Source organism: Podarcis erhardii, assembly GCF_964252035.2.
Source record: "Podarcis erhardii genome assembly, chromosome: 5".
Lineage (NCBI taxonomy): Eukaryota > Metazoa > Chordata > Lepidosauria > Squamata > Lacertidae > Podarcis > Podarcis erhardii.
The window spans coordinates 39,097,007-39,117,271 of NC_138509.1; the positions used below are offsets into that span (position 1 = coordinate 39,097,007).

The following is a 20,265-nucleotide window of genomic DNA, read 5'->3' on the forward strand; positions in this document are numbered from 1 at the left end:
ATGAACATAAATAATGAGATCTTTTAATACCCTGTTGATTATAAGTGATTGTCTAATCACACGTGCTGAAATAAATAAGTTTTAATATGATAGAATTTGCAGAGTAGCAGCACTTCCCAACGCCCTGGTTAGAGGAGTCTGCTGGAGCTCTTCACTCATCTAATGTCTTGTTTCTAAAAAAAGGAATTTACTAAAAGCATTTTCATAAAGTTAGGTTTGCTTTCATTTCCTAACATGTTAAAAATGTGTATGCCAGGGTGTTACAAGAGCACTCTACACCAATGCTTTAGCACAGCCTTGGCCAAGCTAGTGCCCTCCAGCTGTTTTGTACAAAAACATCTCGAGGGCACCAGGTTGGCAAAGGCTGCTTGATCGTGAACTGAAATACATGACCTTCACAGCATCGTTAGCACTGAACAAAATGCTGATGAGAAGCCAGTGGTCCACTGATTGGGGACATGCACCCTGATGCAACTGAGCCTTGTATATGTTTGGAGCTCTGAATCATGTATATTTTTAGCAAATGAACTTTTAATTGGCATTCTCCTTACTCTCCTTCTCTCAAGAAGCCCAGGAGAAGCCATCTGCTGTTTGAAGGGTCGTTGAGCCCGTGTGCAAACAATTCTATAAAAGAAGAAAATTGATACTTGGGGGCTAAGAAAACAACGAGGGGTATAAAGTTTAAAAAGCAATTTAGCATACATCAGGCCACACAGCCTGGAGCTCGTGCTCTTTGTATGCGATTTCCAGATTCAGAAAAGCGCCAGTGTGATGCACTGTCTAGAGTGTTGAGCTGAGCTGAAGGAAATCCAGTTTCATATCATTCCTTGGCTGTGAATCTCGCAGGGTGGCCCTCGCAGCCTCCCTTGGTTGTTGATAAAGATACAAGGCTACTCTCAGCTACTTGAAGAGCAGCAGACAAAAGTAACCTGTCAATATTTTCCCACTCTTTTAAAGAAAAAACCTCAATCAAAGGAGGTGGCAAACCAGCCTTTAATCCAGTCAGCTCAGGCAGCACTTAATTAATATTAAGCTATCTATCACAGTTCATTAGAAATACAAATATATTGTGTATAAGCAGGGACTCCTCTAAAAAGGATTCTGCTCAGTGCTCCAGCCAGCTTGGAGAAGGAACCTTACAATGCTGTTCAGACACCATGGGGAAAGAGGGCAGTTTCAGGCCCATAGCTATACTAGTGGGAGACTGTTCTGGGCAAGGTAAAATGTTCATTTATGTTCTACAGTATTACATAAATCTCCAAGGAGCACAAGGTGACAAACATGGGAGGTTAGGCTGTGACAGAGAGATGACTCAAGGGGAGCTTTGTGACTGATAAGGATTTGAACACGGCTTTTCCAAGCCCTAGGCTGAATTTTAAACCACTATACTTGCTCTCTTCCCTTCCCTTTCTCCTGAAACATCCTTGAACAACAGTGACGTTTGTGTGTGTTTGTTTTAACCATATATCACCTATATACCTTCCTCCCTCTAACCTTAACCTTCTCCTCCAGAATATTCTCTATAAACTGTACAGGGCTGGAGCAGGCCATTTCCACCCACTCCATTCTCTTTCTCTCTCCCACCCTCCCCCCACCCCAACATTGTCTTTGTTTCCCCCTCAGGTGAAGGTCTAACTCAGGCAAAGGCAAACTCGGCCCTCCAGATGTTTTGGGACTACAACTCCCATCATCCTTAGCTAGCAGGACCAGTGGTCAGGGATGATGGGAATTGTAGTCTCAAAACATCTGGAGGGCCGAGTTTGCCTATGCCTGGTCTAACTACACAATACATTAACTGCAGGCCTTGCAGCTGCATCAGGGAACTAGAGATGTTTACATGTAGTTAGGGCCTGACCCCTAAAGATCTAGTGGCTCAGATGTTCTCTCTATAGTTTATTGAGAAGTCTCCCCCCCCCCCCATGTATAGAGGCTCAACAGCAATCAGTATTCTGGGACTCCGCATGTACTTGTCAGGCTGTTTCTCCTCAGCCAGCCACCCCAGTTTTTCTTTTACATCACAATTGAATATACTTCTGCATATCTAGGCAGTCCCCTAAGTATATTTTTGGGTGGACCCATTTTACTTTCAAACATATAACCACTCAACTGTCTAAGTTTTCTATTAGCAGGAATGATGATGGGATATGACAGCCTGAAAGCATACTGAAATACTTACAATTGCGCTTCTGCGTAGTTTTTTATCCCGTAATTATTTATGTTGATTGCCGCTGTAATTCCACATATAATAAAAGGAACTCCTCCACTAATCAGATAAAACCTGTTAACAGATAATATTTGACAGGTGAATTTTCAGTTGAATAGATTTCTTCATAAAAAAGATTTTTCATGCTTGAAACGGTGATAAAAGCCCAGGTAACTTAGGTCATTAACTTTAAATGCTCATTAAAATGAGAAATAAAAGAACATTAAAACATACAAAGTGTTTTAGGAAACAAGGTGTTCATCTTTATAATACAAGGTTGGGAGTATCTTTGTGATATGTCACTAAAAAACTGGAGTTCAACAAGCAAAATTATCAATTACATGTAAATTTTTAAAACCCCATATTAAATATGGAAGATATTTTAGAATATTAAGAAAGTATTAATGATAGTTATGGTTTTCCATTTTTATACAGAACACAAAATCATTTTATTCTGAATAGCTGTGGCCAAACTAAAATCTTGGAGCTAATCTCATTTTCTCAGGTAGCATTGCGACATTTACATAGGTAGTTATTTAACTCCAGGGAAGAAAGAGCATCAAGAAAAGAAACACAACTGAAAGGTCTATTAAACCCCAAAAATCTTCTTTTTTACAGTCGTTAACTTGGCAGCATCTTTCCAAACACCTCTAGTTGTCAGGAATTCTTTCCTTGAGAACTAATGACCTTCAGCAGAGCTATGGAGAAGGAGCCAAGTATTCCCACCAGCGGCCTAATCTAGGGGCAGAAAAATCACCAAGCATTTGACTTGAGACCCCAGACATTTACAGAACAGGGCTAGGGAACATCTCCCATTTCCCAGTTAAGCTGTTATTATGTTTAATACTGAATGAAAGCACAAGATCTAGGCTGCAGTCTTGCTTGATTATGTCATTACACATACTAGAACCTGGAATGGCGACAGTGAAACCTTCCAGCTGCCAGTTGTTAAAAAGAGTCATTCCTCAAATGGGAGAGATAGGAAACAGAGCCACTCCATCAGTTCTGCGGAGAAACCAGCTCCCTGAGGCTCCAGCCCAACTTAGTCAAGATAAGAACTTTTGAGAATTGCTGCCCTTTTCCAATTCCAAGTTTCCCCTTCTTTTTCCTCTTCTTTTGTGTTGTGTATTTTCGGATGTAAACCTAAGGGCAGGGACTCTCATGCTTCTGGGAGCATTTTTGATTGAAGCTCTGGGGGGAAATGGTCCAAATCAATCAATTGTGGGTTTTCCTTTGTGGGCATCAAGGTACGGGAAATATTTTTCAGAAACTTGCTTATATATTAAGGTAAGGCTCTTTCTGAGACCATGTCCAAACATGTAATTCCATAACATACATAATGAAATTAAATCAGGATCAGTTTGGACAGGTGTCTCAGCAAAGTGCCCTCTGGTGGCACTCCTCTCCCCACTCTTTATGCTGATGGGTCCCAGTGGGTTTAGCGGGTTGCAATGGTGGTGGCAGCGGCAGTGGCAGTGGCAGAGGCAGAGGCAGCAGTGCTGCAATTGACATACCATCTGGCTTGGTGCCACCATTTTGCTTTTCCTTTCACCATGTGCTGGAATGGCATTGTGAGATGGAAATTAGAGCAGTATTTCAAGCCACCTGGGACATCAGCTGGGCCACTGAGGTCCAAGCAGCAGCCTGGGCAGGGTCTCTGAATGTATGCCAATGTTATAATTTTGAGAGGAAGGGGACTAATTAATAGGTGTCCATCTTTCAGGGCACTGCTCTCTAGCTCATAGCATTAAACCACTATTATTTTACAAGGACATGTTTGCCACTGAGTCTGTACTAATAAATGACAGATTCTCAGAAAAGCTGCTGTTGTGGCAGGAAGCATAAATGGAATCCAAGGATGAATTGTAAGATAAGGTTACCAGACGTCCCCATTTCTAGGGGACAGTCCCTGGATTTACAGATCAGTCCCATACAAAATCCACTGTAGTTGAAAAGTGTCCCTGGATTCATTGAAAAAAATCTGGTAACCTTATTGTAAGAACCTGATTAATGGACTGCACAAGAATTACTGCCTGTACGTTGTTCTCCTCGTTTTGCATTGCCGCCCTTCTGCTCCACCTCCTAGTAATATTCTTTTGCAACTTGCATGCAATTAAATAGTGAAGGACATGATATCGCACACTTAACTGGTTAAATACCACTTGCTTAATTCTTCGAACCAAATTCATCCAAGTGCATGGAATGTATGTTAAATTGTCGCAATTAAGCAGCAAATAATTACCACGCTCTATCATTAAGCTAAATCAGTTTCCTAGGGAATGTATCTTATAAAAAAGACCCATCCTAATGTAACTCCCCCAAATTCAGCTTAGTACAGCCGATGAGAATTCTACATCTGAGCAGAATTCTCCCTAAAGCACTTTCCACAGAAAAAGCTGTTGTGACAGTCTTTGATGCCATGACACCAAAATACCCAGGTTACACAATGCTGTTTTATAAGCTTCAGCTTGTAAAGGGGTTTTAGTACTTTCACTCACATCCAGACCCTAGTGATGGGTCTCTATTTATTTATTTTTTTAATGTATTTTTCAGTATTTCTATGCTACTTTTAAACTATACTAGTTCTCAAACCAGTTCACAATAATGAAATCAGTTTTAGAGCCAGGTGATGCTTCCCCCACAGTAAGGGACCCAGATTCCTCCATTTTAAAAATATACACTATTGGGGGAAAAAATAAGGATCACAAGATAAGGGTTGTTGTTAGGATCTATGCCAGGGTCAGCAAACTTTTTCAGCAGGGGGCCGGTCCACTGTCCCTCAGACCTTGTGCAGGGCCGGACTATATTTTGATGGGAAAAAATGAACGAATTCCTATGCCCCACAAATAACCCAGAGATGCATTTTAAATAAAATGACACATTCTACTCATGTAAAAACACACTGATTCCCAGACTGTCTGCAGGCTGGATTTAGAAGGAGATTGGGCCAGATCCAGCCCCCAGGCCTTAGTTTGCCTACCCATGATCTATGTAATTTTGAGCTCCTAGGAGAGACAGTGGGATTGAAATAAAATTACTGCAGCTTAGATTGTTATGAAATTAGAACTGGCAATGGACACTACCTCTCCATATGCAAAAGTCTGAGAACACCACCCAGTCAAACACCTTTTCAAATACCACATTGCACTTCCAATTAGCTACTATCTCTATAATCCAAAATAAACATGAGGAGTTCTAAGATGTAGACATTGAAAGACTTGATGTTTGTATGATTGACTTTATATTTTCTTTCCTTCTAGAACTGCAAGGTCCAACAACTTAAGCCAGCAACAATATAGTAGCTTACAGGGAGTCCCAAACACCAAACAGCCACTCAAATGGCAGAGCTGGTCCATGAACAATGCACTAGGATTACCTGCATAGCTAAATACTAACCTATGTTTAATTCCAAACAGCATGTTAAATACATGTTTGTATTTAAGGTACATTTTTTAAAATGAAGATTGCATTATCTGGGGATGGGTGGGTTATGAGATCAGAGCAGGCATGGAGGAGCAGTTTAACCTTTTATGCCCCTGCTGCAGGCCTAAGGAAAATCCATAGTATATCTTTAGGGGCAAATCGGGTCCTCCCTTAAAGAGGGCACATGTTGCAGTGAGACCTGGCAACCAAACTCTGTCTTGTGGGTGGGTATGATTGGATAGCCACAACACCCAATTGATAGGTCCCTTGATGCAGGGTTTAACCAGGCCAATGGGACGCAGGCTAAACGGATCAAGGGATCAAGGGACCTATATATACCCATGCACGTGACCCAGAGCTGCTTCTTTCAGTGTGTGGATCGGAACACCCGCCCACCTCTCCTTACTTTTAGGGCTGTGCGCTTGACCTTGCTATGCCATCATGTGTCGTCTGTTGTTGGGACAAGGGCACGGCAGGAATCTCCCCACTTGGCTGATTAGCTGGTGCCATTTGGGTTTCGCCTGCCACGTAGCAAATCATCACAACTTGTAAGGTTGAGGATAGGCTCTGGTTCAGGTGATAGGGATGGGGGAACGCTCTCACCATCTCTATGTGAAGGGTATTCTGTTAAAGGAATCCAGGGACTCAATGGTTTGGTCAACCCTGTGAGGGGGTTGTGCCCGTGCCTGAGTCCAGGGAGACATCTGGGTGGTAGACATAGCCTGTTCCCGGGTGTTCACCCTAGGCTGACCTATGCTGGTGCCCTGGGTCACTGCTACCTGCAACGGTGCAGGGAGCTAGTCGAAGTGAGTGGAGCTATGAAACCACTCATTTGCTGTAATCAATAAAGTTGTGGCCTAAATTCTGCCAAAAACCAAACCAAAATTTGAGTCTTGTCTGAATTTATTTAAGGGGGAGGTTTAAAGGTCTGAACTCACAAATCCTCCATTTGCACTCAAGGTCTGAGCCTGTGCAGAAGCCACTAAGACATTCATCCAAAATGAGCTTGAATGCCTTCATATTACCAAATCTGTGGGAAGAGGTGAGGTAGGAATTCAACAAGCAACTAGCCCATTCAGATGTAAAAACATTTTCCTACTTTGAGCTCTGAACATGCTAAATGAAATAATACAGTTGTACCTCAGGTTACATACGCTTCAAGTTACATACACTTCAGGTTACAGACTCCGTTAACCCAGAAATATTACCTCGGGTTAAGAACTTTGCTTCGGGATGAGAACAAAAACTGTGCAGCGGCGGTGCGGCAGCAGCGGGAGGCCCCATTAGCTAAAGTGGTGCTTCAGGTTAAGAACAGTGTCAGGTTAAGAACGGACCTCCAGAACGAATTAAGTACGTAACCAGAGGTACCACTGTACCTCATTCTGAGCTTCATATGTGCCAAATATTGATACTGCTCAGGTGTGTTAGAAAGCATGGAACAGTGAAATGTGCCATTCATTATAGCCATCTCCAGCCCTGTGGCTCTTCTGCTCCTTTGCTACACATGAGAAAACACATCCTAGAAATTGTACAGAGTGAAGTTGAATGCATTCAATGTATCTGAGCTGCACTGCATTGATATCCAGCCCAGCACGCTGCCCGCCCTGTCTCATTGCCAAAAGAAAATTAAAATACTGTCTGGAGATGACAGGCTGTACGAATGATTCCTCACTGTACTACCACAGCTCTTAAGGGATTGAGAAAGAAAAACAACAACAACTCTGAGATATACGGAAAAGAGAAATCCCAAATGATAGAAAAATAACATACTCAAAAGCAGTAAAGGAAGAAACAAAAGATTGTGAAGGAAATAGCTTTCTTGTAGGAAAAAAATAAGAGGTAAGATAAAGGCAAGTTCTAAAGCAAATAATCTAAACCCCACATCATTCCTGTTGTGCACAACTTACTTAAATTAACAGATTCACATCAGCAAATGTGAAATTGGACTAGGATGAACTTCAGTTTCAGAAGAAAATTTGTGTGAAGAGAGAGGGAGGAAAAAACAGATTTACAGCCCAATCCTATGTACGTAAGGCCCATTGTTACAAAGGATTGCAGTCCTAAACTGAAAAATTCTGTGTGATGCCTATGGAGAAATTGAAAATAAGATATTTAAATACGAGGGAAGCAAGAAGGAGTAGAAAACTCTTAAGCAGGTGAGGTTATGGGTTGTTAACTGGATGAAAGAAGGTACTAGGATACAGTATGAAAAACCCAAAATGATTTGTATGCAGAATTGACTGCCCATTGCTCTTTGAGAGAAGCAAAACCAGTTGTTCTTCATAAAAGATTTCATAATCTATAAGGGAGTGTAAGGACAGACAAAAACCTACATTAGGGAATGTATTTAAGGTGCAATTTCACTGAAAATGCAATCTCATTTTGGACAGAAACTCTGCAACAGCATACCAGAGCTACTGCACAGCTCCCATTTGTTCCTTAGCAGATTGCACCCTAAATAAGTAGTGATTGGCTAAAATGATTCAAGATCTCCACTAAGACCTGTAAGAATAGGCAGTTCACCGGATGGATTTGACAGATGTTTGCACTAGAGAAAATATGTTTGCATACCACCATGAACCACTGCATTCAATTGCAAACAATTAGGCTTTCCAAAAACGTTGATGCCTTGTGTAAGAATAAAACTAGAGGTGTTTTAATAGTATAGATCGAATCTTTCCATCCAACCCTAGAGAGGTCTCTACAACATCAGACAGCAGACCATTCCACTTTTTGAGCCCTGCAAAAATAATAATAAAAATGTCACTGTCCCTTCATGTCACTGAATACCATCCTTCTTTAATCATTATGAGACAGGGGAATTCCAAATCACAGACCACTTTTCTTCTGCCATTCATGTTGATAAATAGGATGTGATTCAAGTTGTTCTCATTGCATTCCAGGCTGTTAAATAAAACCAAACATCTCAAAAAGTTGAAGATGTGACTCTGTGTCACTTTTGGCTATTTACGCACAGTTGCTTCAGCCTGATATTTACTTGTTTATCTGTAAACTGCCTTTCAGGGCTATACAGCTTTCTCAAGGCATTTCACATCATAACACAAAGTAAAACAATAATATACACATTTTACAATAAGAGTAACAATTCAGTTTATTTCATCAACAGAAAAACAGAAAAGCAAAAATTAAAACAGCAATAGGGATTAAAGTATGCTTAGTGGACCAGTCTCAATAAGTAAAAAAGAAAGCCAGGTCTTCACAGTTCATTCAGCAACAATCTGCAAGGGAGATCCACAGAAGGGAGTCTGATAATGATGGGGCCATCACTGAAAAGTCATTTCTTGTAACAGCTAACCAGCCTGCAAGTGGAGCTTCCATAGGCAATCTTAAAGGTTGGGAAGGTTCAAATGGATGCAGCTGAGTTTTAAAACAAGCTAGTTCCAAGCTGGACTGGGATTTAAAGGTACTTATCAGCACTTTCAGTTGAGTCTGGAAGTGCAATGGAAACCATTTTGTCAGAACTGAAGTCATATACTTCAGTTGCTTGGTCACCGCAAGCAACTAGGTACTGTATTGTGCACCAGCGGAAGCTTCCAGACCCTCTCCAAAGGCAGTTCCTCACAGTGTGTGTTGCAGAGTAGAGTCTACTCTGGTGGTAATACGCACACTCAACATCAGATCAGTTTGCCAAATGTCAGTGGTAGAGCAGGACCTTCTCAACCCTTCCCACAGCGCCTCTCCTCAAAGACAGAAGCAACATCCTCGCCAGAAAGCAGAACAAAGAAGAACCCTGGGATGTCCTCAAATAATGTCACAGCATTTAATCCTCTTTGTGGGGTAAAAGTGGTGAACAGGTCTGGCAACTGCTCCTTGATAATGTGCACAGTCGTAACCAACACTGCTCTTTTTCCTCACGTGAGCACGGCTTTATTGAGTTAACACACTCCTGGCTGCAAGTAGTCAACAGTGAGCAGAGGCAGCTGTGGCAGTAGAGACTCAACTGAAATTAAGAAGCCACAGCAATGTGGCAAGCAGGATTAGACAGGGTGGGAGTTGCTGGAGAACTGCCTTCCCTAAGTGTGTTGGTGATGAGAAATAGCATAGGGGGTTAGGGGTGCTTATTGGCCATTCCAACTCACTTGCCACCTGAGGCAAGAGTCTCATTCTACCTCATGAAACGGGCTGGCCTTGAAGTCCCTAAATCCCTGATCTAGACTGTCATAACCACAGCTCTGCTGCACCCACCACCAACACCTTTCACAACATATTTCATAGTTTATTCATGTTTTCCCCTTGTTATCCTAAACAGTATAGTTCCTTATTTTTCCAGCCACCCACCTTCTCCCAGTTTCTTCCCCACTACCCTTTTTAGGTGTAGCATTATCATTGCTGTCATTAAGTTATTTTAAAAAGCCTCCTCCCGAAGTCTACAAGCTCGTCTTTATTATGCATTTAAGAAAAGTAAGTTAGCCTCTGGATTTCTCCCTTTTGATACATATCCCAGTGTGGTACTGAATTCTACAGGCCAATACATTTCTAAAACGACCAAAGAAATGAAAAACAAAATGACATCAATGATCATTCTACAAAACCAAACACTTTTATTCACATGTGACATTTTAGATGGACTGCCTCTGGGTTGCTTGGACTCGGTGATAATCTTTAGATTCTCAAACCGAAACCATGTGCTTCTTCCAAGCCTCAGGTGCTGCTTCATTGTTTTAAATGGAGACAGCAAGACATTTAACACAATGTCCCCTTGTAGCACTCTGAGAGCTCACAAGGGTTTTGTTTGCCCTGTAGCAGATGGAAGCTAGAGGAAATCCAGCTGAAATGTCACATTCAAATATGAACATGGGTTCTTTCAAATATGAAAAATAAAATAAAATTGCAGACATTATGGCATTGTTATAGTCACAAGCAACTATCTGAAGGATGATGAAGCATATTACCAGAAACTGGAAGCCTACAGGCAAAGAAGTGGATGTTTAGCTTAAATAGATATGTTGAAATCAGACTTCAACACTACTTTTCAGTCTCTGTTTCTCCATTAGAGTGGCCAGGTCACAGGGCTGCTGTAGTGATGGGAGAAGATGTGCTTGGCTGAATTCTTTCTCTCATGCAAATCTTAGAAGTGCTCACAGTAACAAAACTTCCAAAGCTCCCTTCCCCATATGGGGATCAAACCTGCAACCTTGGCATTATCAACACTATGCTCTGACCCTCGCCACTGCAGTCCTTGTCCTCACCACAACTAACCCTGCTGCCACAAATGTTCTGGTACTGATTTTGGAGGCGTGCAGGGGGATGGAAGGAAAAAGGTAAGTCCTATTGGCACAAGCTGAAGTCCAAAGTGAAAGAGGGATGCCATAACTGGATACCAGCCTAGGTCTTACTGAGAATATATGGAAAAGAGCAAGAGTGAGTCCAAAGGGGGGGAAAGGTGTGTGGCAGACCGTAGCAACTCACTCAGTGCTTCTTGTCTTGGAAAATCAAGCCTTTTTACAAATCAGCTTATTGAATTGCACAGCCCCTTGTGAATTCCACAATCCTTATCCTAATCCTACATAAATATATATCATGAGTACACCTGAACTAATTCTGAACTGATGAATAGGCTTGACACATATTTATTCTTCCTCACCCTGAACATATAAAATGATGAAAAGAAAAGAGAATACCATCCAGCTTTACAACAGCCCAGAATGTTAAATATTTCCATTCAATAGGTTTCCAAGGAAATATGCTTATGTAGACCACAGAACAACAACAGCGACAAGCCTTTCTATCTACTGCCCCAAATTCTACCCATGGAAAATCTCTTGTAACTCATTATATCTACAGAAGATTGGAGGCACTGATATGATGGCTGGCCTCTTTGCCTTTCCCAAAGGTTCTTTCTTTCTGTTGACGGTGCTCCGAGGGAACAACAAGAATTAATCCTGACAACCTTAATACACTATCCACTTCTATGAATGTTTTAGAAGGTTTGCCAGAGAATGTCATATAGACGAAATTTCCCCCAGCCAAACAAATGGAGCCTGAACAGAAATGCTTATTTGGAAACTTTCCCTCTGGGTTCAGAACTACTGCTGCTCTTGTTTTCCATCAGATTTGTAGCTGTTTCAGCAGGTTTTCAATTACTTTGGCCCAATCAGCAAGAGCCAGTGGGTATATTCTGACCACATACGATGCACACTAAACATTATGGTGGGTAAAGGGTATATGATGACTGGCTTTGGCTGACTGAATGATAATGCAGTTTACCCTGCTTTTTGTTTTTTAAAGCCCACTATGTTCCAAGGGTAACATGTGATTGAGATTATATATATATATATGTAGTTTTTACCTTGTTGCTAGTGGGGAGCAGGGCACAACTTCCTAACTACGGTATTTGCATCATTCATAAATGTTCCACCTGCCCAGGAGTTTTTGATTTTCAAAAGCTTTGCCTATCAAATAGAAAACATAATTGGGACAAGAAAAACAACAGTGTGTGGAATTGCACATAAGGTTAGTCCTGCCCAGAAAAACTATGAAGTCTTGGAGGACTTGTAGAGACTCACCTATTAAAGAATGCTTCAAGAGTGCAATATCCTGCCTTACAGCAAGGAGTTAGATTTGATGACCTACTTGGTTTGTTGCAGCTACAAGATTTTACAACTCAAATGTTCCGAGTTTACATTAATCTTCTATTACCTTTTTATTGAAATTTCAATGCAGCACTGTGGCACTCAGCAAAGAATTCAAAGGCGCTGCCATTCCAACATAAAGCGATACAATGGTGATTGAACTGCAACTATGAAAAATATATAATTCCCCAGTACCTTTCCCAGCAAAAGCAAGTTCTAACCTGTTTCTATATCACATCTATTGTGATGAGGCAGCACCTTTGGCAACCTTAAGGAACTCCAACTTCCAGGCTTTTCCAGACTTAATTTTCAGAGCACACTGCTCAGTATTTCTCCTTTTAATGTTTGTTTAACATTTTATTGTTTGTTTTTTACTGCATTTTGATAATATGCACTTACTTTTTGGCTTGCGATTTTATTAGTGCAATTAGTGCAATTTGTATAAATTTGTTATATTAAGTGGCATCTAAGTTAAAAACACACACACAAATGCTAGAGAGCTGCTATCCTAGCTGTCTTGATTTGTCAGAGGTGAGAGTAGACCAAAAACGTAGGACAGAGCTTTCCAAACTTATAATGTTGGTGACACACTTTTTAGACATGCATCATTTTGCAACACGGTAATTCAGTTTTACTAGCAAACTGGAGGTTAAACTAACCCCTTTCCACCACTGGCAGGAGTGCAAGGAGCGTTCACGTGACACACCGACACACTGCAGCCGACACACTACAATGTCACAACACACAGTTTGAAAAACTTTGCACCTCAGGAAGTCCAGCAGGAATCTGGTTGAAGTAAACAATGCCAGCTGGTGATGATGTCACAGGGAGATGCCAGGGAATGAAAATATCAATTCAGTTAGGGCTATTAAAAGCAAATTTCTGAACAAAGAAGGAGAACGCCAAAGTAGTAACTTAATAAATAAATGAGTGGTGTGTGTGTGTGTGTGTGAGAGAGAGAGAGAGAGAGAGAGAGAGAGAGATGACCCATTTATGTCCCTTCCTAGTTGTTTGTTCATGTAGGTTCGAAGTAGCATTATACTGACCCACATCTTCAAGGTTAGTCTTCTGTTCCAGCACCAAAGCTGCATTTGCATTGTTCCTATTCTGGCAACAGATGAGTATGTGTCTTGCCTCTATATGCCTTGCCCTTTCTGTTCTGAATTCCTGTCTGCATGTTTAGTCGACAGAAAGAAAATGGCTTTATTATTCTGGTTCATTCCCAAAACTTTCCAAGAACAACATGATCCATGCTGCTTTGCAATTTGTTTCTTTTGACGCCACGATTCTGATACATCACCTTTTATCTAACTGCAAGCTCATCCATGCACAAAGAGATGAAGACTTTTAGCTGCTAAGAACAGTTATTATTGCCTCTGACCTCACTATTCATTTATAGTAATCTCGGGATTGCAACCAAACTCCCGGTAAGCATCTTAAATCCAGATACTCAGAAGGAGAAAAGGAGCAACCTGAATACAATACTAGATTTATTATTTGGGACACTTCTCTAGTTCTTTTGCTCAGTTCTTTTTCAAGCCTAGATTTTACAGCCTGCCGGAAAGACAGCTGAGCCAGAGCTTTGCACGCTATTTCTCAGGTGAATTTATTTTTGGCTGCTTCACTTTTCGTTTAGTATGTGCAAGGTGACTTGGCATACACTTGCTGATTTATGGGATAGATTCATAAACATGGTAAGTTACAGGTTGATGGGAGAGAGAAGACTATGTGATGGAGGACTAAGCAAAGGTCAAGTGCCGGTTGAAAAAAGAGGCTGCTGCTGCTGAGTTTGTAGGCTGATGAGATTAAAGCAAACCCCAGTAAAGGTGATATACAGCAAGCAACAGGAAGATTTAACACGCAACATGTCAACTAAATAAAATACTAAAATATCTGTGCAACAATTCACAATGCATCTTCAGCTAGGCTCTACATTTTTATCAATAGCAGCTCAATGCTAGGAGCAATAGTAGATCATATTGCTAGACACAAACAAGATCCTTGGAGGAGGAACTGTTTTGCTACGCCTTCATTGCTACATGCACACGGGTTTCCCATAGCTTATTGTGAGGGAGACACCATAAAATGTGTGTGTGTAGGGAATGCGCATTGTTATGAGTTGGGGGGATCAGTCTTGATGGTCTCTGTGGATCCCTTCCAGGCCTTTGATCCTGTACCCTGCAAGGGATAGAGTCCTGTGGAAGAGGCTGCTGAATCTGCCAAGCCAGTTCCTTTGTTAAGGTACTGGTTTGGTTGGCTACTTAAGTGTCCTCACCATCACCCCAAAATATGAACTAGGTTAAAAGAGTCACAACTAAATGATGGCGCACTCCAGGCTAATGGATGGTTTTTCCTCCACCCTCCTCAGCTAGGTGCTACATAGGAGAACAACAGCCAGAGTTGTGTACGAGTGAGTTGGAAGCAAGCTGGATGCTGGAGACAGAGGGACACATTTTGCTCTGTGCTGAGCATAATACAGACTTTGGGGGCTTCTCTCTAACCCTCCCATAAGCTGCGAGTTGCCTTCATAAGGATTAAAGGCTCATTTATACAAATCTTGGCCAGCACTGAGAAGCCAGCTTGTGGGAAATTTATATGTGCTCACTTGAATTAGGTTGCATAAAAAGTTGCAGATGCTACACATCTTTTTAAGCTATAATATGGGAGAAATTAATCCAATAATAAATTAGTTCTGAAAAAATAAGGTCCTTTTGGAGGAAGTCAATACTGCTTGAAATATTTACTGTGCCGTTCCATTGCTCTTACTATTTACAAATTGGACAAACGTATAAGGAAAACTATATTATAGGGGGGAAATCACAGGTGAAAGACAGAGCAAAGTTAGCATTTAAATATCAGAGAGCTTCTATGTGAGTTCAATGAGATTTCTTTCCTTGTGCATTCTGGACATAGCCAACATGCTTAAGTTGAAGCTGCTCGAGATAGTTGGCAAACATGGTACAAACCATAATCAGCAGAGTGAGATTTCCTGTCTGTCAGGTTTTGCATGCATTTATTCATAAAGTCCATCCTTCTGCTTTTTTTTTTTAAAAAGCTGCATAAAAATGCATTTAGCACATTTATTCACAAAACATGAATTTTTGTAGTAGGTTCCCCTCCTCCAAAGTGCATGTGACCTACATAGATTACTGGATTACGACAGCCATATATGTAAGATCATGTGCAGTTGTGTTTTAGGGGACCTTCCATAGCTCTTAAGCTCTGGGTAGCAAATCAGGATTTTAAACAGATCAAGGACATGTTTGCTGTGATGCAGAGGGAAGTGAATAACGTTAGTATAGGAACCGAAGGCTCACCAGAGATGGGAAGCAGACACAGGAATTGCAAAGAAAAGCCACTGCAGCAATGTTTGAGAAACAGATTTGGCGTTCTGTGGCGCAGTTTATGGTTGTGCTCATCATTCCCTTTCCCTTCATCCTTCCTCCCTTTTACTCTGGTATGGCACAAAGGGTCCCTCCCGAGGCAAGGTAGGGATCCAGGCTTGTGGTGGGGGCATTGCACTATGGAAATATTAAGGGCCCGAGAAGAGTACTGAAGGATCAGGCCAAAGGCCCATCTAGTCCAACCTTCTGCTCTCACATATGCCTGTGGGATGCCAGGAGGAAGGACCTGAGGACAACAGTGCTCTCCTCACTTGCAGTTTCCAGCAACTGGTATCCAGAGGCATATTGCCTTGGACAGTGGAGGCAAGTCCTTCAGTTAGAGTGACTAATGGAACCCATAGCAGAATAATAGCAGCAGCAGTAGTAGTAGTAGTAGTGATAATACAGTGGTACCTCAGGTTATATACGCTTCAGGTTACATACGCTTCAGGTTACAGACTCTGCTAACCCAGAAATAGTACCTCAGGTTAAGAACTTTGCTTCAGGATGAGAACAGAAATCGTGCTCCAGCGGCGCGGCAGCAGGAGGAGGCCCCATTAGCTAAAGTGGTGCTTCAAGTTAAGAACAGTTTCAGGTTAAGAACGGACCTCCGGAACGAATTAAGTACTTAATTCAAGGTACCACTGTAATAATTTATTGTTTATATGCTGCCCATCTGACTGGGTTCCACTAGCCAATCTGGGTGGCTTCCAACAAATGAAAACACAATAAAACATCAAACATTAAAAACTTCCCTATGCAGTGCTGCCTTCAGATCTCTTCTAAAAGTCACATAGTTGTTTACGTCCTTGACATCTGATGGGAGGGCATTCCACAGGGCGGGTGCCACCACTGAGAAGGCCCTCTGCCTGGTTCTCTGTAACCTCACTTTTCTCAGTGAGGGAACTGCCAGAAGGCCCTAGGAGCTAAATCTCCAGGCTATGGAGGGCCAAAGCCATTTTATGGCTTTAAAGGTCAGCACCAACACTTTGAATTGTGCTCGGAAACGTACTGGGAGCCAATGTAGTGTCAGTATATGGAAACATCACCGCTGCAGACAGCCAGTTTGTTGACATCACATGATGCGCCTATCTGTGGGAAAGAAGAATTTCCCAGGACGTTCACAGGCTGGATAAGTCTTTGTGAAGAGTGTAACTTGAAACCTTCTGTGTGCACATGTTCAGGAAGTTTGTCAGACTTGCTGGAAGAACTGAACTGAAAGGACGTGTTTTTCTCTAGTGCTAAAAACAAAATAAAAAAATTCCTTCCAGTAGCACCTTAAAGACCAACTGAGTTAGTTCTAGGTATGAGCTTTCGTGTGCATGCACACTTCTTCAGATACACACCTAGTGCTGTAATGTCAGAAATAAACATCATCTCTAGTGCTGTAATGTCAGAAATAAACATCATGTAAATAGATTTCTGACTTACTGTCTTTCCCCTGCAGAAGCAGGAGGGAGGGGTTGTGCATTTTGCCCATGCTTGGGAAAATGTCGCCTATCAAAATCTCCCTGGTCTGTCTGGATATCAGCCAGAGGAGGTTACCGGTAAGCAAGCTCCGAGGACAGTGAGAGGGGCCAGCCTCTATGGAGGGGGCTTGCAAACCAACATGTAGATCATTTGAAAGCAGTGTTATATGGTTCCAGTGGGTGCTCCCTGCCACTAGTCTGGCAGCCACGTTCTGGATTAGTTGTAGTTTCCGAGTCACCTTCAAAGGAAGCCCCATATGGAGCGCATTGCTGTAGTTCAAGTGGAAGATAACAAGCACATGTATCACTCTAGTGAGACAGTGTGCAGGCAGGTATGGTCTCAGCTGGCATACCAAATGGAGCTGGTAGACAGTTGTCCTTGACACAGACTTGACCTGCGCCTCCATGGACAGCTGTGAGTCCAAAATGACTCACAGGCTGCGAACCTAGTCCTTCAAGGGCACAGTTCAGGACCAGGGAGTCCCCCACACCTGCCTGCCCCCTGTCTCCCAGAAACAGTACTTTAGTCTTGTTGGGATTCAATCTCAATCTGCTAGCCACCACCCACCTCCCAACTGCCTCCAGACATTCACACAAAATCTCTGACATGCAAGCTGTATTACCTAAATAATAATAATATAATCTTTCTGCTTAACTGTCTCTTTCTGTTTCTTGGGAATTACAAGAACGTTCCAGTTCTGTTCAAAATGTTAATTTATAACAGTGGAATGGTTGAGATTCTTAATGTAGGCAATTGGTACTTTTTCTCCTAGAAATTTAGCTACAGCAATACAGAGTTATCTAAAATTCAATTGCAGCTCCAGCTCAGCAGCTGCTGCATCATCAGGCATTAGTACACCTTGAGAAAGTCAATAACTATCACAATGTCCTTCTGCTTTCAAGTGAGGAGAAAAGAACCATTAACCTATCTACCCCCATCAAGGCAAGAAATTCCTAAATTGCCTATTTAATACAATGGCATTTTGGAATGGAAAACAGAACATGCAAAAATAATGCTAATAATAGGTTTTGTGCCCTTAAACTCACATCCTTTAAGTCACAGCTTGCAATATATCACTGTGTCAATCTTACGCAACCACTAAGAGAATGACTTTGTTATTAAATGGAATTCAATGGAGAGAAAAACCACCCTCTATTAAAGACAAACATGCATTTAAAGTGGTTGCGACTCACATTTGCTGTCCCCCAGTGGAGGCTGGTTACTTAGGACAACTGGGGCACTGCCCCATCACATGGAGTTTAAAGAGGAGGGGGAAGGAATCAAAAGTTTCCCTCAATAATAAAAATACAAACCAACACTGTTTTCTGTTTCCTGCACACTCCCATTTGAGCTGCTGCAGTAATTTCTGTCAACCTTCCATTATCTGGCCAATCAGTGTTTGGCCCAAGGTCTCACAGTGAGTTTCATGGGTGGTGATTTCAGTCCTGTTCTCCCAGACTCTAGTCCAACTTATTCCATATTCTGGAAAGTAGTCCTGGAAGTGAATAACCTGGAGGAGGGAAATAATCTTTCCCCATAGACCTGGATGTTTAGAGCAGCCATTGTTAACAGTTACGTGTGCTGCCTTTTAACTGCCCACTGATCCCATCTAATCGACATCCCAGGTCCAAGGTCCACCAACCACCACTACTACATCCTGAGGAACATGCCATCCTGGGCTCCTGTGGGAGGAAGGGCGAGATACAAATTTAATTATAAGTAAATAAAATAGATATACATTTGTGCTCAGAGCTAAAAATGCATATTAAAAACCACTTCTACCACACTTTAGAATATGTATCTATCTTCACCCTAAGAATTAAATATGGGCGTATGGAACAACTGAAACACCAAAGTATAGAAATGAATCATTGAGATACTGGAGAAATTCAGACATAATGTTCCTGACTCAATAACTGAATTCTATTGAGGGAGGAATGAGCAACAAGCCCTTCTCCTTTCTCTTGTCCAGAGGCAAAGGACACTTCCAGATTTGTCAAACCTCAATTTCCCCATGATGTCCGAACCAGGAAACTGTGGCTGAAGCACTCCCTACAAACCAAAACTTCAAACCACAGTTTGGTCCTGCTTTGGAATCTTGCAAAACTGCAGCAAAGCCACCATTTCACTTTCCAGTGAAAAATTATGGCTGTGGTCTCTGGCCATCTGCTGACTTGAGTGTTTTGCCCTTCAATTTTATATTCATTTAACACCCGTGCTATAAGTAGTCAAGAGGTTTTCAAAGGGCAAACTGTTAAAGTAAATGCCAGCAAGTGCTTTGTTGTATTTGAAAAAGGTTTTTGTTTGCTAGTTACCAAATAGCTGTAGAAAGTCACAGGAATTCAAAAAGCAGGCCTGGAGAGCTCTGTGTGTGTGCGCACACACACAGAACATGTGTATACACACATGCACACACATTCAAACCCCTTTGGACCCCACCTACTTTTTGTTCATGTACCTATTCATTCATTTATTGTTCCACTAGACTACTAGTACAGAAGTGCGAGAATTGTAAGGATAAAAGCAACTTTTGCCTGAATATTTATTTTTTAAATTTCTATCCCACTTCATCGAAGGATCACACAGTGGTTTACAATTTAAAAACACAGAACTATACAACACAGTAATAAACAATAACACCGCTCCACCCCGCCCAGTTTAAAAGACCACAGATTGTTTAACTAGCCAAAGGCTGGGGAGAAGATGCATGTTTTTTTGCCTGGTGCCTAAAGATGCATAATGAAAACATCAGGCAAGCCTCCCTGGGGAAAGCATTCCATAAGCGGGGAGCCACCACAGAGAAGGCCCATTGCGTGTCGAGGTCCCCAATACACCCCAAAGGAAAACACAATTGACACTTAATTTTTGTGGCATAATTTTGGCCACAACTTTATTCAAATACAGCAATGTGAGTGGTTGCTTAGGCATTGGTAGCACTAACTGCCCCTGCATGGGGACAGCTCTGACATTCGCACCCCCGGTGAAGTCAGGAAGGGTAAGTCACCTGTGGAGAGAGACGGGACTGGGAACCATGCCTCACCTCTCCCCAGCATGCTCCCAGGGGCTTGCGTGGCCCTAGCCCCTTGTCAGGGGGTTTCGGACAAAAGCATGGGGGAGCCCCTGGGTTCCTTTAACGGTAAAACCCTTCAGCAGCAGCAGCATTTTGGAGGGGCAGGCACAGCCGAATCCATAC

General features: G+C 42.0%; 1 protein-coding gene across 2 annotated transcripts in view; it reads right to left on the bottom strand.

The window, feature by feature from the left end:
• The window catches only part of ADGRA1 (adhesion G protein-coupled receptor A1), a 314,546-nt gene that overhangs the window by 5,213 nt on the left and 289,068 nt on the right, over positions 1-20,265 (bottom strand). For both annotated transcript variants that reach the window (XM_081863153.1, XM_081863154.1), the window contains one exon: positions 2,177-2,278. In XM_081863153.1, the coding sequence (XP_081719279.1) occupies positions 2,177-2,278 (102 nt within the window). The remainder of the gene's footprint in view (positions 1-2,176; positions 2,279-20,265) is intronic.